Source organism: Elephantulus edwardii, unplaced genomic scaffold (genome assembly GCF_000299155.1).
Source record: "Elephantulus edwardii isolate Elephantulus edwardi_28Jun2011 unplaced genomic scaffold, EleEdw1.0 scaffold00362, whole genome shotgun sequence".
Taxonomy (NCBI): Eukaryota; Metazoa; Chordata; class Mammalia; order Macroscelidea; family Macroscelididae; genus Elephantulus; species Elephantulus edwardii.
The window spans coordinates 1,274,906-1,301,288 of record NW_006400112.1 but is presented as its reverse complement, the minus strand read 5'-3'; the positions used below and the strand labels follow the sequence as shown (position 1 = coordinate 1,301,288).

At 39.0% G+C, this 26,383-nt stretch overlaps 1 protein-coding gene across 1 annotated transcript in view; it reads right to left on the bottom strand.

Annotated features, from left to right (window-relative positions):
* Positions 1–9,029, bottom strand: part of ULK2 (unc-51 like autophagy activating kinase 2) — a 233,569-nt gene extending 224,540 nt beyond the window's left edge. The window contains exons 1-5 of the mRNA XM_006902052.1: positions 8,940–9,029; positions 7,668–7,760; positions 3,256–3,297; positions 1,959–1,991; positions 1,636–1,672 (exon numbers count right to left, since the gene is read on the bottom strand). Of these exons, the coding sequence (XP_006902114.1) occupies positions 1,636–1,672; positions 1,959–1,991; positions 3,256–3,297; positions 7,668–7,760; positions 8,940–9,029 (295 nt within the window). The remainder of the gene's footprint in view (positions 1–1,635; positions 1,673–1,958; positions 1,992–3,255; positions 3,298–7,667; positions 7,761–8,939) is intronic.
* Between the last annotated feature and the right edge of the window lie 17,354 nt (positions 9,030–26,383).

The following is a 26,383-nucleotide window of genomic DNA, read 5'->3' as shown; positions in this document are numbered from 1 at the left end:
ATATATATATGATAGGTATATTAACCTTTTTTATATATTTTCAAAGCCTCTTTAAAAGGCAAAAGCCTCATTAGTGTTGTAACTATTCTGGTGGGATAAGCTGATCTGAATGCTTCCTATTTTACATACATGCATTTGAATCTAGTATTAGGATGTTATTTCCATTTAATCCTTAATTATTTTTCTATTATAATTTTTTATTATTAATTTCAATGAAAATTTACAGAGACTTTGGATTTCCATTCATTCATTGATTGTTGTACTATTCTCCCCTCCCAACCCTCCACCCCCAGTACACTATCCTCTTAGAAAAGTAAAAAAATGCTTTCATTATTTTATAGTCCTTCCCCTCAGGTCCACTCCACTCTGCTGCCTCGCTCTGGACTCCTGTCATGACAAAAATACCTAATCACATATCCCCTTTAAACAGTTTTCTCCCTCATCTGTTTCAATGCAGTATACATTGTTGAACCCATCTTTCTCAGTCTCTCCCCAACCCCAAGGTCAGTCCTGTTTAACAACAGTGGCACCATGCAGTATTTGTCCTTTTGTGACTGAGATACTTCATTCAGCATAATGTCCTCAAGGGTCACCCATTCTGAATAACATTGCATGAGTTCCTTGTTTTGCAATGCAGCATATTATTCCATTGTATGAATATACCACAGCTTCTCTATCCATTCATTTGTTGATGGGCACTCAGGTTGTTTCTAACTCCTCGCTATTGTGAACAAAGCTGCAATAAACATGGGTGTGCATATACCTGCTTGAATGACTGTTATGGTCTCTTTGGGGTATATTCCCAGTAGTGGAATTGCTGGGTCAAATGGTATCTCTATTTGCAACTTTCTGAGAAGGCACCATACCACCTTCCACAGCGGTTGCACTATTTTACACTCCCATCAATAGTGAATAAGGGTTCCAGTTTCTCCACAACCTCGCCAGCATTTGATGTTTGCTGTTCTGTTAAATTTTGCTATTCTGACTGGGGTGAGATAACATCTCATAGTTGTTCTCATGATCTTTAATACTTTTATAATTACTTTTCATTGATTTGTTTACAAGAAACTTTCAAATTAAACTCATTCTTAGGAACATTCTTCCATTATGGTTTTTATTTTGAAAGAGACTAAAAGTTCAATGATAAAAAAAAAAGATAAAAAAAAAGTTCAATGATAAGAACTCAGATTTTTTTTGAGAGAGAGAAATAGAATTTGGGTTCTTCTCTAGAGATACCACAAGTATCATTAGGGAGAGCCACACATAAAACTAAGATACATCAATTTTAAGAAACAAAACTACAACAAACAGTGGGCCAGAAAAGCAAATACTGTTAAACAAACATTTACTAAATTATTTTTACCCACGTGCAGGAAAGAGGGTAACCTATTTCAGAATCGATTCTCAGCATTAAACAGTCCACAAAGACATTCATTGCCACAGAGTAGAAAACAGGTTTTTAGAGACTTTAAATCACAGGGGAGGAAACTGCCCATTTCTCTGCCTCAGAGCCACTAACAGATCTCAACTGCCTGTGGGTTAGCAGCGCAGGTCTGGGCCACCAGAGCTCCCTAAATAGACTACAATACAATGCTTACTGAATTCTTCTCTCTCTCACACACACACACAAATTACCTTGCAAATAATCTGCCAAGTCTCCACCATTGCAATACTGTACATAATAAAAAAATAAATTAAAAAAAGATAGTTAAAATGAAGACACTGATTAATTGAATCCACTAACAGTTCATCTTAATTTGGAAATAATTTTTATATTAATTTAATCTAAAATATACTGTAAGAACTATTAGATCAAAAATCTTGTCATTTTTTATTTTGTACATAATCTAATTACCAAATTAATTTTATTCACACAAATTTTCAAATGACTATTTTAAATTATCTAGTAATCAAAAGGAATTTGAAATAAATGAAATAGACATTTATATGCCACATACCTCCATCACCAGAAAGAGAGAGTTCGGTAATTCCTGTAAAGTAAATTATTAAGAATCATTTAAGTCAGAGAAAAATGTAAAATTTTAAAACAATTTTAATAAAAGTACTATACATATATACTATTAAATAAAATCCATTAGAAAATGAAATTTAGGAGTCCCAAAACAGTGATTCAAGCACATCATCTTTATAGTCAAAATAAGTTTTAATTAACAATAATGTAGTCATCAAGTTGCTTATGGAAAAAATCTGGTTATAATTGACCTAAAACAACATCTAAGACAATACACTCTAAAACTTCCTCTGCTGCCTGATTTTGTTTTGTACTCTATGAGGTGTAATTTACATATATTTTTGCTGTTGTTAGGTGCAGTCGAGTGGACTACAACTCACAGCAACCTTATGAACCTTGCCCTATCCTGTGACATCCCCAATATATCAGAGAACATATGATTATATATATATAATATAACAAAGATGATATATTGAAGCCCATTGTATAGTCACTCGGTCAATCCATCCTGTTGAGGGTCTCACTGACACACATAAACTTGAAAGTACAATTCAATGAGTTGTGACAAGCATATACACCTACTCTGCCAATCAAAACTGAGGAGATTTCCATTATCCCTGAAAGTCTCCTTGTGTTCCTTTCCAGTCAATTCAAACTATTAAGAGGCAATTTCTGTTCTGACATCCTTGAATTCTATTACCAGAGATGATTAATGTTCCTTCTTGAAATTCACAACACTAGAATCATTCAGATGCTGCTATGTGAATGGCTTCTTTTTACTAACACGTTTCAGATGCATATATGTTATTAAGTATATCAACTTTGTTCTTTTTCATAGCTGTCAAAGTATTAACATTATTTATAATAAGATGCTAGCTTTGAAAATTTTATATATATATATATATCTATTTTCATATTTGTACAGTTTCTTATTCTGGTTTTAAATGTCTTCCTATCCCCTGTATCATATATAACCCACTGCCAAGGATTTGGTTCTGATTCTTAATGACCCTATATAAGCGAGCAGGACTGACTAAAGGTTTTCGACGTAAAACTTTAAGGAAACAAATTGTAACATGTTATTAATTATGAATTATTTATTCAATTAAGTAATTAACCCACGGCTATAGGACATTTAAAACACTTTCTTAATAAACATATATTTGTTTGTTTTTTCAACAATTAGTTTTTCATCCCATTAAGATTTACTTAAATTTATATGAAATAGAAACATTTTTATTAATAGACATTCAAATTTTGTCAAAAAATTAAAAATATGGTACCTGAACATCATAGAGTGTGACAATATTTTCATGTTGAAGTTCCTGCAAATGAAATTGAAAATTTAAAAGATATATATTTATTCTGATAATTTTCTTTTTTTCCCCATTCACTCATTGTTGCACTTTTCTCCCTGCCCACCCCATTCTCCCCAATTCGCTCTTCTCTTTGAAAAAGTTAAATAAAAATTCTTTCATTGTTATGCAATCCCTCCCCCAAAGTCCACTCCACTGTGCTGCCTTCATTCTGGACTCCTGTCATAATTATACCTTTTAAACAGTTGTTTCCCTCATCTGTTTCAATGCAGTAAACATCATTCCCCCATTCGTTCTCAGTCTTCCTTCAACCCCGATGTCAGTCCTGTTTTACAGCAGTGGCACTATGCAATATTTGTCCTTTTGTGACTAAGACTTACACTCAGCATAATGTCCTCCAGGGTCACCCATTTTGTATAATATTTAATGAGTTCCTGTTTTTCAATGAGGCATAGTATTCCATTGTGTGAATATACCACAGCTTCTCTATCAATTCGTTTGATGATGGGCACTTAGGTTGTTTCCAACTCCTTGTTATTGTGAACAAAGCTGCAATAAACATGGCTGTGCATATATCTGCTTGGGTAGCAGTTATGCTTTCTTCAGGGTATATTCCCAGTAGTGGAATTACTGGGTCAAATAGTATCTCTATTTGCCAACTTTTTGAAAAAGCATCATACAGCCTTCCATAGTGGTTGCACCATTTTTCACTCCCACCAACAGTGAATAAGGGTTACAGTTTCTCTGTAACCTTGCCAGCATTTGATGTTTGCTGTTCTGTTAAATTTTGCTATTCTTACCGGGGTGAGATGATATCTCATAATTGTTTTTATTTGCATCTCTTAGACCTAGGGATTTTGAACATTTTTTCACGTGTTTGTTTGCCATCTGAATATGTTCTCTGGTGAAGTGTCTGTTCATATCCTGTGCCCATGTTTCCACTGGGTTATTTACCTTTATCCTGTTGTGGTGCTCGAGTATTTTATAAATTCTAGATATAAGTCCCTTGTCTTACATGTCATTACCAAGTATTTTTTCCCAATCTGTGGCTTCCCTTTTTACCATGTTGGAGAAGCTTTCAGATGTGCATAAGTATTTATTTGATTCTTAGAAGGTCCCATTCATCTATTTTATCCTCTCCTGGTTGTAGAATTTCCAGGATGCTTGGAAGACTGTTTATGTTGTGGATTAGGACTTCTAGAGTTCTTCCAAGCTTTTCTTTAACAAAGTTTATGGTTCTTGGTTTTAATCCTAGGTCCATGATCCACCTTGATTTGATTTTTGTGTATGGAGTGAGGTATGGATCTTGCTTGAATTTTCTGCAGGTAAGTTTTCCAATTTTGCCAACACTTTATTAAAAAGGCTGTCATTTCCCCACTTAACTGATTTCATCTCCTTGTCAAAAATCAGTTGGCCATAGGTAGAAGTGCTGATTTCTGGATTCTCAGTTCTATTCCATTGATCTATGTGTCTGTCATTGTACCAGTACCATGCTGTCTTGACCACCACGGCAGTGTAGTAGGATTTGAAATCAGGGAGTGAGGTGCCTCCTACCTTGTTTCTCTTTTTAAGGAGTGCTTTGCTTATTTGGGGCCTCTTTCCATTCCAAATGAAATTTGAAATTGTCTTTTCCATCTCACTGAAGAATGGATTTTAATATATTTCAATATGCACATAAACTGGCTAGTAAACACACAGAGAGAAACAGATACTTTAAGGTATTGTTGAGTAAACTACAACTCATAGAAATCCTATCAACAGATCAAAGCTTTGCCCTATCCTGCAACATACTCAAACCCATTGTTGCAGTCACTTGGTCACCCTGTCACGGCACGAGTCTTACTCTCTTTCACTGATCCTCTGCTTTTCCCAGCATTATGCTTTTTTCTAATGATTGGTACCTCCTAACAAACATCTCCAAAATATATAGAGCCCAAGTTTCACCATTCTTGCTTTCTAAGGAGTACCCTAGTTACACCTCCTTCAACAGAGATTTTTCTTTTGGCAGTCCATGGGATATTCAACATTTTTCAGCGACATGGCAGATCAAAGGCATCAATTCTTCTCTCATCTTCCACACTTACTATAAGATATATATATAAAGCAGCTAAAAATATAATGGCTTTGATCAGGTGCACCTTAGTCTTTGAACTGATATTATAGGTATGATTTCTAGTATATTACACGTCTCTTAGAGAGCACTGGTAGCCTAGTGGTAAGTTGTGCTGCAAAACAAAAGGCACCTAGTTCAAATCCACAAGCCATTCTGCCGAAGAAGGAAGGGTAATCTCCTTCTGCGCAATTTAAAGCCTCTGAAAACCAGCTGGAGGGTCAGCTAAGAGTCACGATTCAATGGCACATAAAACACAAACCATGTCTATTACCAGAGTAAGAAGGCCTGCTGGCATATTAACCTGTGTGTTGAGTTTGGGTTCCTAATCAAAAGTTCAAAGTTCAATTCCACCAGCATCTTCACAGAACAAACATGGACAATTTCTCCTTTCAAGATTTACAGCCTCGCAAGCAACAAATGCTGGCGAGATTGTGGAGAAACTGGAACCCTTATTCACTGTTGGTGGGAGTGTAAAATGGTGCAACCACTGTGGAAGATGGTATGGCACTTTCTCAAAAAGTTGCAAGTAGAGATACCATTTGACCCAGCAATTCCACTACTGGGAATATACCCTAAAGAAACCATAATCACCACCCAAGCAGATATATGCACACCCATGTTTATTGCGGCTTTGTTCACAGTAGCAAAGAGTTAGAAACAATCAACAAACAAATGGATAGAGAAGCTGTGATGTATTCACACAATGGAATACTACGCTGCATTGAAAAACAAGGAACTAATGCAATATTATTCAAAATGGGTAACCCTGGAGGACATTATGCTGAATGAAGTATCTCAGTCACAAAAGGAAAAATACTGCATGGTGCCACTGTTGTAAAACAGGAGTGACCTTGGGGTTGGAGAGAGACTGAGAAAGGTGGGTTCAACAATGTATACGGCACTGAAACAGATGAGGGAGAAAACTGTTTAAAAGGGATATGCGATTAGGTATTTTTGTCATGATAGGAGTCTAGAGCAAAGGCTACATGGTGGAGTGGACCTGGGGGAGGGTCTGTAAAACAATGAAAGAATTTTTCTTTTACTTTTCCAAGAGGTAGTGTGCTAGGGAGGAGGGTTGGGAGGGGGGAAAAGTACAACAATGAATGAATGGAAATTTAAAGTCTCTGTAAATTTTTACTGAAATTAATAATTAATTTAAAAAACAATATATTTACAGCCTCAAAAACCCAGTGGAGGGTTACCATGAGTCAGAACCAGCTCTGGCAGTAGTTTTGATTTGGTTTGGTTATTACTAGCCGTAAGTCAAACAACTAAAGAATAAGAAGTGTCTCTGACCAAACTTTCAGTCTAAACATTTATTTCACTATTGTCACTGTCTAGACTCCTAAAAGGAGTTTCACTATCACAAAATATACTTAGGATATATGGCCACAAACTTTCAGCTATTCATTCAAATTTATTATATACAAAATCGCTAACTACAACAGAACTATGAAACTCCAAGATACTTTTTAAAAACCATTATCTGTCTGAAAAATAGAATTCTTAGCTTAGAATAATATTTACTAAAGATCTCCAAAGGGGAAAGCTTAAATGAGGATCCCATGTTCTTACAAGTTTAAGAAACACCAAGTTAAGCTAACTTAGATAAGGTTTTTTAAATTTTTCAGCCATTCCTTAATGAGCCAAGTGCTTATGACTCTCCAAGAAAGTATTTCCAAACAGAACCATTTTTCTTTTCCTCAAAGCATCATACTGTTTGAGTGAAGTAATGAGACCACCTCCAAGGAAAAGAACTTTCTTCAGTTTACAAGACCCCAACTCACTTCCACTCAAAATATAAAAGCTTAACTGTTAACTTGAAGAAAGACAACAGACTATGTAAATAATGTATGGGAGATTGACCTTTTCCATCCCCTCAAACAAATGAAGCAAGATATTATGATAAACTAAAGTCAAGTCTTCATAGAATACCTCCAAACTTCAGCCAAGAATCACAAACAGTGGTTTCAAGCACTAGAAGTTTCAAAACATGGAGCATGCAAAAATGACAACAGCTGAAAATTTTCAGACTCAAATTTGCAAAAGATGTGATAATTCATAATAATATTTAACTTAGTAAGAAATGTCAATGGAGGTCTGGTGGCTTTTTGGTAAGGAGTTGTACTGTCAACCCAAAGAAATGAAGTTTGAATCCACCAGCTGGTCCATAGAACAAAGTTTGGAAATCCCCTCCCATGTTAATTCTGAATGGGTTATAACTTGATAGTATAAAACAATATGAAATGCCACATAAAAAAAATACCTTTAAAATTTTAATTTCCTTTCCAAGCAGTAGTTGTGATTTTGACAAGTTCTTCTTATTAATACTTTTAATAGCTACCTCCCAATCAGTTTTCTGAAAAAGAAAAAGTGTTAGTTACTGCTGGGAATTCCAGACATAACTGAGCAGGATAATTATTAGACAAAGCTGTATTTAGCAAATTTATGTATAACAATAGGGAAAAACAGAAAACAATCAGAATCTCCAACAAAAGAAAATTATATCATCAATTACGGCATAATAAGCCAATGTCCTATAAACACTCCTAGAACATTTTAATTTAAAATAGTAAGATCATTTAGTAACTAACCTAAGTTAAAAAAAGAATGTGACTGGAATTCAATGAAAAGTGAAGAAGTATGGTAAATATACTTGGAAGGTAGCATGTCAAACTGAAAGCAGTATTTGTTACTTGCAATCATAATTTTTCCCCATGAGTATGAAGCCATTTGACAGAAGTATGCTTTATGTGACAAGTAATGTCAGCCAACTTTAAATATGCTCCTCAGCAACAAACTGAATTGCCACTTCCTTTTTCATTCCTGATGTTTTTCCAAAAAGTCTAAAACTTGCATGACTGTTTGTGAAGCAGTAAAACTTTTATTTAAACAAGTAAGGTGGAGAGGACATCTTGAAGATGCTGTCACTATTATTTGGCTTGAACCATCCTCACCCAAAAAAGTATTGAGATGGTACAGGATCATGGGGCTGTAAGGTGACAAAAGTCCGTTTCAGTAAGTAGCCTATTAAAAAAAATCAAAGTTTCGGCAACTAGCCACTGGGCCTACTGGCAGCAGCAGAGGTCCAGACTCAGAAGTGCCCAGGGCCGGTAGGACTGTGGCCTCAGAAAACACCGGGGACCGGCGAGGGGAACTCCAGTCAGCAGAGAACATCGACTTAAAACTCAAGTCATTGCTGTCAAATGTTAACTGGCCCGGCAGCGGGTTTTCAGAGGCAGTAAAGCGAAGTAAGGAGGCTGCCCATCCTTCTCCCGCTGCGCTGCCGGTGCTAGTGTACGCTAGTGGATTCGAACCACAGAGGTGCAGCAAGCCCGATGACTTACTCGCTGCTAAAGATGAGAAAAACAAGGGGCGGGTAGTGGGTGGGGCGCTGCAAATGAGCTCTGCGAGGAGGCACCACAAAGGCCAGCCCCGGCGGCCGCGAGGGAGTAGACTGACTCTCCAGAACACGGCCCCCGCTCCTCAGACTCAAGAAGGCTGCGGTGCTGGCCACGCTCCGGGCCGGTGGGCTCACCTGACGGTGCCGCCCCCGAAAGACCACGGCGAAAGCCCCGTGTCCCACGAGGTCCCTCTTGCTGTACTCGAAGTCCCCCACCACCTCCATGGCCGCCGGGCGCTCCCGGCAGCAGGCTGGTCGGGTCAGCACTGCGCATCCACGGGCCCGTAGCGCTCCCGCGGTCGGCAGGGCTGCGCCGGCTCCGGGCCTGGTCGGATGCACATGCCGGGTGGCCGCAGCAGAGAAGGGAAAGGCCGCTGTTCTAGGCCTAGGTCAGCGAGACCTAGCCCGGGCGCTCCGCATGACCCGGCCTCTGGCGACGACTCTTGCACAGGGCCCTCGGGCTAAGCCTCCGTCACTGCTGATCCCAGCAGCCGCACGCGCGAGTGGACGAGGCGCTGGGATGTTGGTCCCCACGCCTAGCCGGCTCCCTGGGCTGGGCTCCCGGTGCGCCGCACCTACCCCCCAGGCACCGCCCCGAACCCTTTCACTAGCCTGTTCACCCCTGAGTGGCGGCCAGCGCATGCTCGCGCCGGCGCTGTGTGCGGACATCACCACGTAAGACGTGAGCTCGAGTGCGAGTTGCTTTCTGGGAATGGGGTCCTTGTTTTCCTTTTAGTTGGAACCAACGCCTCGCTGACCCCACAACGGGGTTCCGGAAGCCGTTAACCGAAAGGGAGAAACTTACCCATCTTTTTCCGGCGGAGCGGCTGCTAGATTCAAATCGCTTGCCTTTGGGGTGGCAGCGCACCTCTGTCAAGCAGAGCTCCCTGGAGCGGGTTGTTGTGTGCTGTCGAGTCTGCTCTGTCCTGTGCCAGTCTCACTGTCTCCGACACACCCATCCCGATTACCCCAGTCACTGAATCAGTCTACCTCCTAGAGAGCCTTCCCCTCCTGCGCTATCCGTCCACCCTCCCAAGCATGATGTCCTTCTCCAAGGACCAGTCTCTTCCTCCCAACATGTCCAAAGTATGTTAGGCAAAGCCTCGGAATCCTTGCCTCCAACGAGCAGCCTGGTTTAACCCTTTCCAGGGTGAATCTGTTTGTCTTCCTAGCAGTCCATGGTACTCTCAATACTCTTCTCCAGCACCACAGCTCAAAGGCATCAATTTTCCTTCTATCTTCTTTGGTCATTATCCAACTCTGATGCATAACAAGTGATTGCAAAGACCATGGCCTGTATCAAATGCACCTTAGTCTCGAGAGAGACACCATTGCTCTTCAGTACATTGGAGAGGTCCCTAACAGACTTTCCCATGGCAATACGCCTTTTTTAAAAATTTTTTTTCATTTTAATTTCATTTTTGTGGCAGAAATTAATAGTGCCACAGGCTGTAGGGACCCCTGTGTACACAAGGAAAGTCTTGTCCATTTAGTGAAATGGCAGGAGACGCAGGCCATAGTGTTCACAAATGCGTATTCACCCAGCCTCAACCCTACGTGTGAGAGAAGTGCTGGCAAAGCCCACATGTGAGGGACCTTGGTTACATTCTCCAAAGAAGCTGGGAGCTTGACAGGGAACCACTTACTCAGCTATGTTCCTCAACATCTTCTGCACCCTCTAAAGCCAAGTCTTGCTGCTGAAGTGCCAGTCTTCTGTCCTTCAACTCAGGGATGCTGGAGAGATTAAGTCTTTGATATCATACCACAACTCACCTGGTCTTCTGTCAGTGTTCAGTGAATAAAATCCATTCTTGGTATACTTTTTTTTTTCTTTTACTTTTTTTAATTATTAAATTTTATTAGTTTTAATGAACATTTACAGGGATTTTGGGTTTTCATTCCTTCATTGCTGCACCATTCTCTCTACCCTCCTCCCCAGTTTGTTCTTCTTCCCCCGCCATCCGAATGTCTGTTTTAATTGTCCAATTGCCACAGTGCTTGTCAAAGTCAGTTCTGATTAATCTCCTTTGTCAGTGTGTCCTTTGCCATTCCCTATCACTCCTCCCTGAGAGAGACTTCACCCTGATACATAAGGAAAAAGGGATGGCGTATTCTCTTAGCTACTTCCTGCTGAAAAGGGACGCTGTGGGTTTCAGGGTGAAGATCTTCTCTCACTACTCTAAAGGGCCCCTTTGGCAGTAGGAAACACATAGACTATTATGGAGATTGATTTTGGAATTTAGATGCACTGTTATTAATTGTGCTTAGCCGTACATGTTCATATCCTTGAAGATGTATCATGGGGGTGTTGCAATCTAGAAGACACAAATTTAACTAACAAGTTATAAGTGCATGAGTCAAAAATTATGGAAAAGTAAAAGAAAAGATTCTTTCGTTGTTTTACAAACCCTCCCCCAGGTCCCCTCCACCATGTAGCTATCGCTCTAGACTCCTGTGATGACAGAAATACCTAGTCACATATCTCTTTTAAACAGTTTTCTCCCTCCTCTGTTTCAGTGCAGTATACATTATTGAACCCATCTTACTCAGTCTCTCCCCGACCCCGAGGTTAGTCCCATTCTACAACAGTGGCATCATGTAATATTTGTCCTTTTGTGACTGGGATATTTCACTCAGCATAATGTTCTCCAGAGTCAACCATTTTGAATAATATTGCATGAGTTCCTTGTTTTTGAATGCAGCATAGTATTCCATTGTGCGAATATACCACAGCTTCTCTAGCCATTCGTTTGTTGATGGGCACTTCGGTTGTTTCCAAATCCTTGCTATTGTGAACAAAGCTGCAATAAACATGGGTGTGCATATATCTGCTTGGATGTCAGCTGTGGTCTCTTCAGGGTATATTCCCAGTAGTGGAATTGCTGGGTCAAATGGTATCTCTATTTGCAACTTTTTGAGAAAGCGCCATACTGCTTTCCACAGGGGTTGCACCATTTTACACTCCCACCAACAGTGAATCAGGGTTCCAGTTTCTCCACAACCTCGCCAGCATTTGTTGCTTGCTGTTCTGTTAAATTTTGCTATTTTGACTGGGGTGAGATGATATCTCATAGTTGTTTTAATTTGCATCTCTCTTAGGGCTAGGGATTTTGAGCATTTCTTCATGTGCTTGTTAGCCATCTGAATGTCGTCTTTGGTGAAGTGCCTGTTCATATCCTGTGCCCATTTTTCTATTGGATTCTTTACCTTTATCTTGTTGTGGTGCTCAAGTATTTCATAAATTCTGGATATAAGTCCCTTATCTGATATGTTATTACCGAATACTTTTTCCCAGTCAGTGGCTTCCCTTTTTACCCTATTGGAGAAGTTTTTGGATGTGCATAGGGATTTGAGTCTTAGAAGATCTCATTCATCTACGTTATCTTCTCCTGGTTGTAGGTCATTCTTGGTATACTTTTTAACAATTCAGGTAGAAGGAACACACAAGTCATTGTACCAAAAATAGACGCTGAACATTTCAGAAAGAGCATATGATCAAGAGCCAATTGTCGAAGGAAGAAGTCCAAGTTGCACTGAAGGCTTTGAAAAAATAAGGCGCGAGGAACTGAGGGAAAACCAGTTGAGATGTTTTTGGAAACAGTTTCAACCCTGCAGGTATTCATTAGCAGATACCATGAAATTTGGAAGTCAGCACCTGGTCTACAGGTCTTCATGTTGTTACTTTCCGTGGAGTCGACTATGAATCACAGTAACCCACTGAACAATGGCTCTGAACTTAGCCCTGTCCTAAGCCAGTCTCACTTTTTCTGACACACTTGCCCCATTGCCATGGTCCCTCTTGGTGAAATCCCTGAATTATGTGAAACAGAGCTTCAAAATCCTTGCCTCCAAGGAGCAACCTTGTTTCACTCTTGCCAGGACAGACTCCTGCTTGCTTGGAAGTCCATGGTATGTTCAGTGTTCTTTTTTCAGTACCACAACTCAAAGGCATTGATTCTTCTGCCATGCTTATTCATTGTTCAGTTCTGAGGGGCATAGCAAACAATTGAGAGACCATGGCCTGGATCAGGGGCATTGTATTCTCCAGACAGATGTTGCTATTTAGCACTCTGGAGAGGTCCATGATAGCAGATTTTCTGATGCAACATAAATTTTTATTTCCTAGCTACTGGTGCCAAAGATGTTGATTGTGGATCTGAGCAATATGAGGTCATCAGCAAACTTTTCTCCCATCTATCATGACACTGGTCTACATACCTACAGGTCTTCATACTTACTTTTGATATGATCCAACCCTGACACATTACGTTTACTCCTTTTAAACCATGCAGTGTTCCCTTATTCTGTTCGTCTGTGTTCTAATTAAGTGTTCTAAGATTTCCATTTGTCTCATTGTTATGCAGCAGTTTTTTGTGATCCACAGAGTCAAATGCCTTTGCACAATCAATAAACTACATCTTTCTGGTATTCTCTGGTTTCAGCTGAGATCCATCAGGTGTCAGCAATGATATCCTGCATGCCATAGAATCTTCTGACTCGAACCTGGATTTTCCACAGTTCCTGAGCCTTTTAAAAAAAATCTTAAGCAAGATTTTACTTGCATGTGATTCTAATGATAATATCCAAAATTCTACATTCTTTTAAATCATGGTTTTTGTTTGGAGTGAGAACAAATATGGATCTCCTCCAGTCAGTTGGCCAGGTAGCTGTCTTCCAAATTTCTTGGCATAGACAGATAAGCACATACAGGACTGCATCTGTTTATTAAAACTTGTGAATCGGTATGCCATCATTTCATGGGATGTGTTAGTAGGAGAAACTATCACTTAGAAAAGGTCATAATGCTTCAAAGGGTGCTAGTCAGCGAATGAGAAGAAGACATCCATTGATAGGAATTGACATGGTGACTGTAGCAATGGACTCAAGTGTATCAGAGATGGTACAGGATAGGACAGGATCCAGGTTTTTTGTTCATACAATTGCCATGAGTCATACTTGACTCGTTGGCTTCTAACAACAACATTTTTTTCTTTTTTAAAATTATTAATTTTAATGAAAGTTTACAGACTTTGGATTTCCAGTCATTCATTGTTGCACTTTTATCCCTCCCCGCCCCACCCCGCCCCCAGTTAGCACTTCTCTTTGAAAAGTAAAAGAAAAATTCTTTCCTTGTTATACAATCCCTCCCCCCAAGTCCACTCCACTGTGCAGCCTTCATTCTGGACTCCTGTCATAAAAATAATACCTAATCATATATCCCTTTTAAACAGTTCTCTCTTTCATATTTCAATGCAGTATACATAATTTATCCCATCTTTCTCTGTCTCCCTCTCAACCCCAATGTCAGTCCTGTTTTACAACAGTGGCACTATGCAATATTTGTTCTTTTGTAACTGAGATACTTCACTCAGCATAATGTGCTCCAATGTCACTCATTTTGTATAATATTTAATGAGTTCCTTGTTTTTCAATGAGGCATAGTATACCATTGTGTGAATATTCCACAGCTTCTCTATCCATTCATTTGTTGATGGGCACTTAGGTTGTTTCCAACTCTTTGCTATTGTGAACAAAGCTGCAATAAACATAGGTGTGCATATATCTGCTTGGTTGGCAGTTATGGTTTCTTTAGGGTATATTCCAGTAGTGGAGTTGCTGGGTCAAATGATATTTCTATTTGCAACTTTTTGAGAAAGCATCATACAGCCTCCTATAGTGGTTGCACCATTTTACACTCCCACCAACAGTGAATAAGGGTTCCAGTTTCTTTACAACCTCGCCAGCATTTGTTGTTTGCTATTCTGTTAAATTTTGCTACTCTGACTGGGGTGAGATGATATCTCATAGTTGTTTTGATAACAATATTTTTGCCTACGTCTTCAGCTTTATTTTTTTCCTTCATTACCATGGTTCTTGACTATATACTCCTTCCTGAAATGTCTTCATGTTGACCAATTCTTCTTGATACAGTGGGTCTGTGTATTCTTTCCACCACCTTTTGATACCTTTTCCATTATTCAAGAGTTTGACCAAAGCACCTCAGTGTTGCAACTTGAAGTTTTAATTTGTTCTTCAGTTCTTTCAGCTTAAAAAATGCTAAACATGAATATGCTTATGATTTTCTATGATTCCTTTTGATTTTCTAACTCCAGCTCTTTGCATGTTTCATTATAATACTTTGCTTTGTCTCTTCCAGCTTCCCTTTGAAATACTCTGTTCATCTCTTTAACTTCGGCATTTCTTTCCTTTGTTTCAGCTTTTTATCATTAACACTGACGAATTTCAGAAAGTACCATATGAACAGGAGTCAATGGTAATGAAAGTGTAAGTAGAAGCTGCATTAAAGGAACTGGCAAAAAATAAGGCCCCAGGAATCGATAGAATACCAATTGACTTGTTTCAATGGACAAATGCAGCCTTGGATGCACTCATTAGTCTATGCCAGGAAATTTGGAGGACCGCTGTCTGACCAACAGATTGGAAAAGGTCCATATTTGTTCCCATTCCCAAGAAAGGTGATCCAACCGAATGTGGAAATTATCAAACAGTATCATTTATATCACATGCAAGCAAAATACTGCTGAAGATCCTTCAAAAACTGCTAGAACAGTATGTAGCTAGGGAACTGCCAGAAGTTCAGCAGGCTTTAGAAGAGGCCATGGCACCAGGAATATCATTGCTGACGTCAGATGGATCCTGGTTGAAAGTAAGGGATACCAGAAGAATGTCTGTTTGTGCTTTATTGAATATGCAAAGGTGTTTGACTGTGTGGATCATGACAAGTTGTGGCTGACATTGAGAAGAACGGGAATCCCAAAACACTTGATTGTGCTCATGCAGAACCTATACTTGGATCAGGAGGCTGTTGTATGAACAGAGCATGGATAGCACTACATGGTTTGGAATTTGTAAAGGAATGCATCAGAGCTGAGCAAATTATCCAAGAAGCTGGAACTCTTATTAAGAGGAATGTGGCATCGGGATTGGAGGGAGACTCATCAATAACCTGCATTATGTAGATGACACAACCTTACTTATTGAAAGTGAGGAGGACTTGAAGCACGTGTTCCAGCAGATGAAAGAATGAGACCTTCAGTATGGATTGTGTCTTAATATCAAGAAAACCCACTGGACCAATAGGCAGTGTCCTGATGGATGGGGAGGAGATAGTGAAACTATACCCACAGCTTCATCTTGCTTAAACACAATTAACATCCTTATTTCATGCAGTCAGGAAATAAGGAGATACCTTATACTGGGAAAAATCCTTCCGTTAGGAACCTTTCCAAAGTATTGTCAGTCTGAGGACTAAGGTACATGTGGATCAGGCTTTCCAGTTACTAGCTATGCATCTGAAACCTGGACAATGAGTAAGGATGACAGAAAAACAACTGACACATTTGATCTCTGGTGTTGGAGAAGAGAACTGAAATCCCATGGATGGCCAAGAGAATAAACAGATATGTCTTGGAGATGGTGCAGCCCAATTGCTCTTTGGAGGCAAGAATAATGAGGCTTCACCTCACATATTTTGGACATTGTTGCTAGGAGGTGCTATTTCTTGGAAAGGGACATGATGTTGGGAATGGTGGAAGGTCTGCAAAGGAGAGGAAGACCCTTAACCAGGTGGATTGACATGTTGACTGCTGCAATGGGCTCTGGTGTGTGGAAGTGTGAAAATGACACAGGACAGGACTTGGTTCAAATCTTTTGTTCATAGGGTCGCTATGAGTCATACTTGACTTGATGGCCCCTAACAACAACAGTGTGGTTTGGGTAGTCTTTTCTCATCTGTTTTGGTCTATTCTTTCTCCTCTGTCTTTGTAATGTTCTTTTGCTTTCCTCATGAATAATATCCTCAATGTCATCCCAAGACTCATCTCATTTTCTATCAGTGATTCATGCCTCTAATCTATTCTTGAGAAGTTTTTTAATTCAGGTAAGACATGATACAATATTCAAATTTTTGTAGGGCATCAAGCAATAAATGTTGGAGACAATGTGGAAATGTGGGAACTCTGACACACTGTTAGTGGGATTGTAAAAAGGTACAACCACTTTGAAAGGCAATTTGGCATTTTCTCAAAAAGTAGGACATAGAAACACCTTATGACCCAGCTATTCCACTAACAGCAATATATTCTAAAGAAATTAGAACTGAGACACAAATGGAAATTTGTATACCAATGTTCATAGTAGAATTATTCACCATTTTAAGAACATGGAAATAGCCTGAGTATAAAACCACAGCCAAATGGATTGGGAAATTGTGGTACATTCACACAATGGAATACTATGCAGCACTAAGGAGCAATGATTTAGAAAAATACTACATAACTTGAGAGAGGTCGGAGAGCATTATGATGAGTGAAATAAGAACATTATAATAAAAATAGAAGGATAACTAGTTAATCTTGTATGGGAATTCAAGGGGGGGGGAAGGAGCAGAGAGGTGAGTATAGGTAGAGGTGAAACTACAGGGCTCCACAGTTTGGTGGGTGGAGGTAAGGAGAGGAGTAAATGGAAATGATACAGGCAAAAAGACAGGATAATGATGGACAAGGTCCAATGGTGATTAATTTTATAAAACATAATGCATGAGAATGATTTTATAAAACACAAAGTGATGTATACAAACTTTGTACAAAAACCAATCTAAAAATAATTTTTAAAATCATGTTTTTATTTTTGTACATTTGTTTTCATTTTTTTAGCTTCAATTTTAATGTTTACATGAGTAATTGATGTTCTCTTCCACAGTCAGCCCCTGGCCTGGGTTTGACTGTGGATATTGAGCTTCTCTATCAACCAGTTGTTGAGACAGAAGTAGTCAATCTGAATCCTATGTAGTACATCAAGTGAAATCCGTTTGTAATATTCACTATGTGTGGGTTTTATTTTGTGGTTTTCTTTTAAAAAATATTGCAATTTATAAATCGGTGATTATAAAATTCAGCGCTTTGATCTTCAGCTTCATTTCTGTTACTAAGTACGTTTTTTCCAATTACTAGTCCTCCTTTATCACCAGCCTTTCATTCTAGTACCAATAGTTATTAATGCAACTTTATTGAATGTTGGATCTATTTCAGACTTCATAAATTAATTCTTTGCTGTTGTGTGCCATCAAATCAGACCCTATTCGTAGCCAATCTTCCAGCAGGTTTTCAGAGGCAGTTAATTGCACAGGAGGAGACTGTCTATCCTTTAACCATGGAACAGCTGATGGATTTGAACTGCATGCCTATGGGATTGCAGCCCAGCTTCTTAACTCTTGTTGTGTTGCTAGGTGCTGTCAAGCCAAGTAAGACTCATAGGGACCTCATGAACAACAGATCCAAACCCTATTCTAGCCTGTGTCATCCTCCCAATCTCTGACACACTCAAGCCTACTGCTGCAGTCACTAAGTCAATCCACCTATTTGAGGGAGTCTTCCTCCCCTTCACTGGCCTTCCACCTTTCCAAGAATGTTGTTCCTTTCCAAGAAATGGTCTCTCCTAACCATATGCCCAAAGTATATGAGATGAAGCTTTATTATCTTTGTATCCAAAGAGCATTCTGGCTGCATCCTTTCCAAGACATATATGTTTGTTCTTTTGGCAGTCTACGGGATATTTAGGAATCTTCTCCAACACCACAGTTCAAAGACATCAATTCTTTTTCTGTCATCCTTATTCATTGTCCAGCTGTCAGCAGAATAGCAAGTGACTGAAATGACCATGGCCTGAATCAGGCACAACTAAGTTCTCAAACTAACATCACTGTTCCTCGATAAATAGGAGAGGTCCCTAACTGACTTTCCCAGTGCAATATGTCTCCTGATTTCCTGACTGATGCTACCAAGTGTCTTGATTGTAGATTCAAGATGAAGTCATTGACAGTCTCAATCTTTTTTCCATATATCATGATGGTGCCTATCTGTCCAGGTAGAAGAGACCATTCCATCAAGGATAGATGGATCCATCAAGAGACCAACGATTGATCTTGAGGCATATTGTTTAGGAAGTGGATGCCACTCTTGCTTCAAAAAGGAACTATAAAAATGTCTATTTGTGCTTTACTGGCTATGCAAAGCCATTTGACTGTGGATCAGAACAAATTATGGTTAACACTGAGAAGTATGAGAATCTCACACACTTAATTTTACTCGTGTAAAGCTTATTCCTAAACCAAGAGGCTATCGTGAAAATACAGCAAGGGAAAAAAGTTTAAAATCATAAAAAGTGTACATGAGGGCTTTATCCTCTCTATATACATATTCAATTTGTATTCTGAGCAAATAATTCAAGAAAGTGGATTTTATGAAGAAGAATGTGGTACCAAGATTGGAGGAAGACTCATCAATAACATGCATATCACAAATGTCATATCTGGCTTGTTGAAAATGAGGATGACTTGAAGTGCTTGCTGCAGGAGATCAAACACCACAGCTTTCAATATGGATTACATCTCTACATCAAGAAGAAAAAAACCTTCACACTAGGCTGATAGACAACATAATTTTACTTGGATCCACAAACTATACCCTTGTACCGGAAATCAGGAGATCAAGAGATGTATTGACCATGAAGTCACCTGTCAGGGACTTTTCCAATGATATGAGTTTGTCTTTTCAATTACTTGTGATGTTGCAGAAAGCTGTACTATGAATAAGAACAAAGGAAGAATTGATGCCTTTGAGCCATGGTGTTAAAAAGGATTACTGAATATCGCGTAGACTGTCCAAAGGACAAACAATATGTTTTGGAAAGGGTGCAGTAAGAGTGATGTTTAGAGACAAAAATAGAAAATATTCACCTCACATATTTTGGGTATGTTATGAGGAGAGGTTATTTTTTAAAAAATAGAATATTAGTTTAGGTTATCAAACCTATGTGGATAAAACCTTACATATTTAATACAGTGTGTTACCCCTGTACGGAAGGAGGATGGCTTCCACTTCTATAACAGCTTGCTTCCAGAAACCCTATGAACCTGGAGAGAGGATGAAAGGCATCCAAGCGTCGAAGACTCTCCTTCATAGGGTCTCTATGAGTGGCCTGCGACTCGATGGCACTTAACAACAACAACAACCCCTGTACAGAGAAAAAAAACCCTAAGTTTAACATTTCTAGACCAATATGGTTGTTAATTCCATACAATGACAACTCAACAGGGTACAACTCGGATTTTTTCCCCCAAAGTTGACAGCACAGCTCAAGTTTCCAAAAATTCAAATTTTATATGTGTGTGCATGTGTACATACATATGTATTTATATTAAAAGCCCAATCACAGTGTGTTATATACATCAATAGCAACAAGAGCTTCTCCGGTTCTGCAGCCATGGGAACAAAAATAATAAAGACATCCAGCAAAGACCATTTTAAAAAAAGTACAAAACAAAACCTCAGAACAGCAAAGTTCTGTTACTGTTGAGGTACCATTTTTCTTTTTAAACGTCCCAATCATCATCTGGAAAGAAAATGTAGAAAAACATCACTTAAAAAGTTCTGATATAGGACAATCACTATTATATTTTATCTATAATGTTAAAGGATACAATTAGCAAGACATTAATTGAGACTTGATTCTACTTTTCCAGCAGAAATCCCAAAGGATGGTGTGGCACAGCTCTGGTACAGAAATGCACCATTCTAGATAGGATTTCCTTTCATTAGTGGTACAGTTCTAAGTACTCATTATTGTTGTAGTTGTTAAGTGCTGTCTGGTCGTAGACAACTCATAATGACCCTATGAATGAAAGACCTGAACACTTGTATAGCATTCATCGTTTCTCCACATTCTTAGAGTTTCCGGAAGCAAACTATTTTGAAAGTGGATGCCACTCCTGCTTCCAAGTTTGTTTTAATCGGGAAGCTCCACCAAACACTGTCCACCATGGGTAACCATTATTACATTTGGCACATCAGTGTCACAGTGCTTAGCATCACAGTAACCATGAGTTACCTCTGTACAGCAAATGGACAGACCAGTGCTATACCGCTTAGAACAATGTTTGGTCAAAAACAATTAAAACCAGGCCTGAGGGCTACAAATTAAAATCACGCACCTTTGGCTTGGTAGCATAACTTTCTATCCACTAGGCCAACAGAATTCTCTCGTTGTTGTTGTTAAGTTTCATGGAGTCATAGATGACTCATAGCAACCCTACAAAGGAAAGATCTGAACACTTGTATAACTTTCATCATTTTTATTTGTTCATAGAGTTTCCGGAGGCAAGCTATTTCAGAAGTGGATGTACTTATTACTCTTCATGAATATCAGCTACAAATAATTGTATAGCCATATATGTCTCACTGATTATCCTTCTATTTTTACAATAATGGACTTATACAGTATTTGTTCTAATGTATCTGAGTTAGTTCACTTAGCATAATGCTCTCTAGACTCTCCAAAGTTATATAGCATATTTCAAAATTGTTGCTCCTGAGTGCTGCATAGTATTCATCGTGTGAATGTACCATAGTTTTTTGATCCAGTTACTTGTTGATGAGTATTGAGGCTGTTTCCATGTTCTTACTCTTAAGAATAATGCTGTTATCAGTATACACAACTATATTTGTATCTCAGTTCTGTTTTCCTTAGAGTATATTTCTAGCAGTGGTATAGCTGATTCATATAGAATCTCTATGTTGAGATTTTTGAGGAAATGCCAAACTGCCTTCCAGAGTAGAGTAGTTGTACCATTTTATAATTCCACCAACAGTGTATGGGAGTTCCAATCTCTCCAACCCTTTCCAACATTTATTGCTGTTAAACTTAGCCACTGCTACTGGGGGAAGATGTTATGTGATTGTAGTTTGATTTGCATCTCTTTTATTATCAGTGATTTTGAACATTTCTCCATGTGTCTGTTGGCCATCTGAACGTCTTCCTGTGTGAAAGATCTATCCCTATCTTTTCCCCATTTTGTAATTGAATTATCAGACTTTTTCCTATGTAGGTCTTGTAGTATTCTGTAAATTTTCGTTATGAGATACTTGTCTGAGATGTTTTTGGCCACTGTTGCTTCCCAGTCCCTTGGTTTTCTTTTCATCTTATCAGAAAAGATTTTTTATGTGCACAGGGTCTTAATTTGTAAAAGGTCTCCTTCATAGATGTTATCTTGCCATGGTTGTGCATTTCTGGCTGCATTTACCAGTCTCTTTATACCATAGGCTAAGCCTTCCAAGTTTCATCCCATTTTGTCTCTTCTGATCTCTATGGTTTTGAGCTTTACCCCTAGGTCTCTGATGCACCTTGAGGTGGGTTGTTTTTTGTTGGTTTTTTGTTTGTTTGTTTTTTTAATATGGTTAGATGTGTATCCTGTAGAAGTCAAATATAGAAGTCAAATTTTGCCAGCAGCATTTGCTGAAGAGGTTGCCATTTCCCCATTAATAAAACCTATTAAGGTTTTCTTTCCTTGTAGAATATCAGTTGTCTGTAGATAGATGGGTTAATTTCTGTCTTCTCGATTCTGTTCCATTGGTCTATGTATCGGTCATTGTACCAGTACCATGCTGTTTTGGTTATTACAGCTATGTAATAGGTTTTGAGATCAGGGAGTGCTATGCTTCTCATTTAATTTTTTATTTTTCAGAAGTGCTTTGATTATTTGCTTAGTCTCTTTCCTCTCCAAATGAACTTGCCTATTGCTTTTTCTATAAATTTGGTATCTGTATTGCAATTGCATTGAATAGGTAGACTGCTTTTGATAGGATTGTCCTTTTTACTACATTGAATCTTCCAGTTCATGAACAAGGAACATTGTTACATTTAGTTAGGTCTTGTGGGGTTTGTCTCTCCATATGACTTTTCCAGTGTAGATTACTACGTGAAGAGGTGGGACTGTGAAAGTGAGGTGCTGGCCTATCCACAAAGGGATTGGCTATCTACCATTCCACAAGGGGATTGGTCAGTCTCAGCAATCTACAAGAGGGTTGGCTAGTCTACCAATAAATGGAACAGCTTTGGTTTCAAAGATTAGAAATTCTTCCTGCATCAGAAAAGATTCTTCCCCTCGTCAGAGAAGAGAGACATCTTCCAATGCATTCAAAATGGCAGCAGCAGCAGCAACATGGATGTGAGCTGGGACTTTGGGGTTGGGAAAACAAACATTGGCAAAACTGAGAACTTTGCTGGACAATGGAAGTTAGAGGAGCCAATATTGGCAGGTCTGACAACTTGGGAACACTTTAGAGCCACTAGACTCAGATGCCTGTGTGCAAACTTTAGGAGCTATCTTGACTGTATTTTGTTGGTTTTGTTGTTATATGCGGTTGAGTCATCTGCAACTCATAGTGACCTTATGTACAACCTGACCCAGTCTCACTAAACTCAACACACCTACTCCAGTTGCTCTAGTCACTGTATCAACCCGTCTCATTATGGTATTCCTCTCCTGTGATGTCCTGCCACCTTTCAAAGCATGACAACCTTCTCCAAGAATCGGACCCTCCTGGCCACATGCCCCAAAGTATGTAAGACAGAGCTTCAAAAATCCTAGCATCCAAGGAGAAATTAGGTTTGACATTCTCCAAGACAAACCTATTTGTTCTCTTTTTGGTCTACGATATATTCAAGGCTCTTCTCCAGCACCACAATTCAAAGACATTAATAATTCTTCCATCCTCCTTAGTCATTCTCTAGCTCTCTGATGCATAGCAAATAATTACAAAGATCATGGGCTGGGTCAGACGCACCATAGTCTCTAGACTGAGAGATGGTATCTTTTCAGTTCTCTGGAAAGCGGATTTACCTAATGCAATTCGTCTTTTGATTTCCCTACTGCTGGTGCCAAGAGTGTTGATTGTGGAGCCGAGCAAGCAGTAACTGTTAACAACCTCAATCTCCTCTCCATTCAGCATGGTGCTGCCATTTGGCCTACTGGTAAGAATCTTTGTTTTTTTGATGTTGAGCTTCAATCCATATTGAAGACTACAGTCCTTGACCTTCTGCAGCAAACACTTCAGGTCTTCCTCAGTTTCAGCAAGCAAGATTGTATCATCTGCATAATGCAGGTTGTTGATGAGTCTTCCTCCAATCCTAATGCCACATTCTTCCTCATAAAGCCCTGCTTCTGTTCTTTCTGCATATAGATTGAAAATGTATGGAGACTGAAAAGAATGCATCCCTGATGCACTCCTTTTATGATTTTTGAACCAAGTAGTGTTTCCCTGCTCTGTTCTGACGACAGCTTCCTGGTCCAAGTATAGGTTTTAATGGCATATAAAAACAAGAAGAATGTGATGAGTTATGTCAATCAAGTATTCTGGACTTCCCATTCTTCTCAAGGTTAACCATACTTTTTTGTGATCAACAGTCAAATACCTTTCTTTGCATAGTCAGTGAAACACAGATAGATATCTCTCCGATACTCTTTGCTTTCTGCCAAGATCCATCTAACATTGACGACACTGTCTCTAGTGCCACAGCCTCTTCTAAACCCAGCTTATATTTCTGGTAGTTCTCTGTCAATGTACTGTTTCAGTTGTTTCTGGATAATCTTCAGCAGGTTTTTGCTAGTGCGTGATATGAGCAATAAGGTACGATAATGTCCATACTCTTTCAGGTCACCTTTTTTGGAATGGGAATAAATATGGATTACTTCCAGTCAGTTGGCCAAGTAGTTATTCTCCAGATTTCTTAGTACAACCTGGTGAGCACATCCATGCCAGCATCTGTTTGTTGAAATATATCACTTGGATTCCATTAATTTCTGGGGCTTTATTTTTGCCAAGTCTTTCAGAGCAGCCTGAACTTTCTCCTTTATCACCATTGCCTCTTGATCATATATTGTTTCTTGAAATTCTTCGGTGTAATTCACTTCCTTTTGGTAAAGTGACTCTGTATACTCCTTCCATCTTCTTTTTTATTAATATGAATTATAAACTTTTTAAATTCCCCATTATTGTTGCATGTGGTCTGTGAGTTATCACATCAGATTTTGGACCCAGCCAAGCAGTAAGGTTGGTGGTGATGAGTATAAAGAGGCACGGGCATGTGGGGGCTGTCTGACCTCGTAGGAAGTGCTTTTGTGTTATTGATGCTGTTAGCAGGGATAGTTTCCTCCTATGAATGTGGTAAAGATCAGATATGGTGCTCCCCATGTGGCCCTACTTGGTCTCCTAGGTCAAGCAGTCTTTTTTGTTGAGTCCTTGGGGTTTCCTGTGTGCACTATCCAATTGTCTGCATACAGCGATAGTATTACCCCCTCTTTGCCTCTCTGTATGCCTCTTATTTACTTAGTTTGTCATATTGCCCTAGCAAGTACTTCCAATGCAATATTGAGTAAAAGTGAAAGTGGGCATCTTTGTCTGGTTCCTGTTTTCAGGAGGAATGCCTTTAGTTTTTCACCATTGAGAATAATGTTGGCTCTTGGTTTTGCATATATACTTTTCAATATATGGAGAAAGTTCCCTTCAATTCCTATTTTATTTAGTGTTTTATTAAGAATGAGTGTTAGGTTTTGTCAAAGGCCTTTTCTGCATCAACTGATAGGATCATATGGTTCTTGTTTTTTGTTTTGTTTAGGTGATTTAATGGCATATAAAAACAAAAAGAATGTGATGAGTTATGTTAATTGCTTTTCTTATGCCAAACCATCTTTGCATAAAATCCTACTTGGTCATGATGAATTATTTTTTTCCAATATGCGGTTGGATTCTATTGGCCAGGATTTTGTTGATAATTTTTGCGTCTATGCTCATTAGAGATATTGATATGTAGTTTGGGTGTTGTTGATATTTTTTTTTATTTTTGGTAATGTCTTTGTTTGGTTTTGATATTAGTGTTATGCTTTCTTCAGAAAATGACTCCAGGAGCATTCCTTCTTTTTCTATTTTTTAAAATAATATAAGTAGAACTGGTGATAACATGTCACTGAATGTTTGGTAGAATTCAGTTGTTGAGCCATCTGGGCCAGGACGTTTTTGTGGGTGAGTCTTTTTATGACCTGCCCAGTTTCTTATTTTGTGATGAATCTTTGAAGTGTTCTATGTCTGACCATGTCAGTCTGGGTAGGGTGTGAATTTCCTTCCTTCCTTTTTAATGTGTTTGTCTATTGCTACGAGCTGCATTCTGAACTCCCTTAGCTCCATCCCAGAGACATTGGTATGTAGTATTTCCATTGTCATTTGTTTCAAAAAATTTTTTATTTAATAAATCAATAAAAGTCTCTGTTCTAGCACAGTGTCCTTTAGTTTCCATATGGGTGCTTTTCTAAGCTTTATCTTCTTGTCATTGTTGTTGTTGTTGTTGTGTGCCATCGAGTCGTTTGCAACTCATAGTGACCCTATGTACAACAGCCCTAAACTCTGCTCTGTCCTGTGCCAATCTCACTGTCTCTGATACACCCATCGCAATTACCCCAGTCACTGAATCAATCCACCTCATAGAGGGCCTTCCTGCGCTGTCCCTCCACCCTACCAAGCATAATGTCCCTCTTCAAGGACTGGTCTCTCCTTACAACATGTCCAAAGTATGTTAGACGGAGCCTCAGAATCCTTGCCTCCAAGGATCCACCCTGTTTAACCCTTTCCAGGATTAATCTGTTTGTTTTCTTGGCAGTCCATGGTATATTCAATACTCTTCTCCAGCACCACAGCTCAAAGACATCAATTCTCCTTCTATCCTCCTTG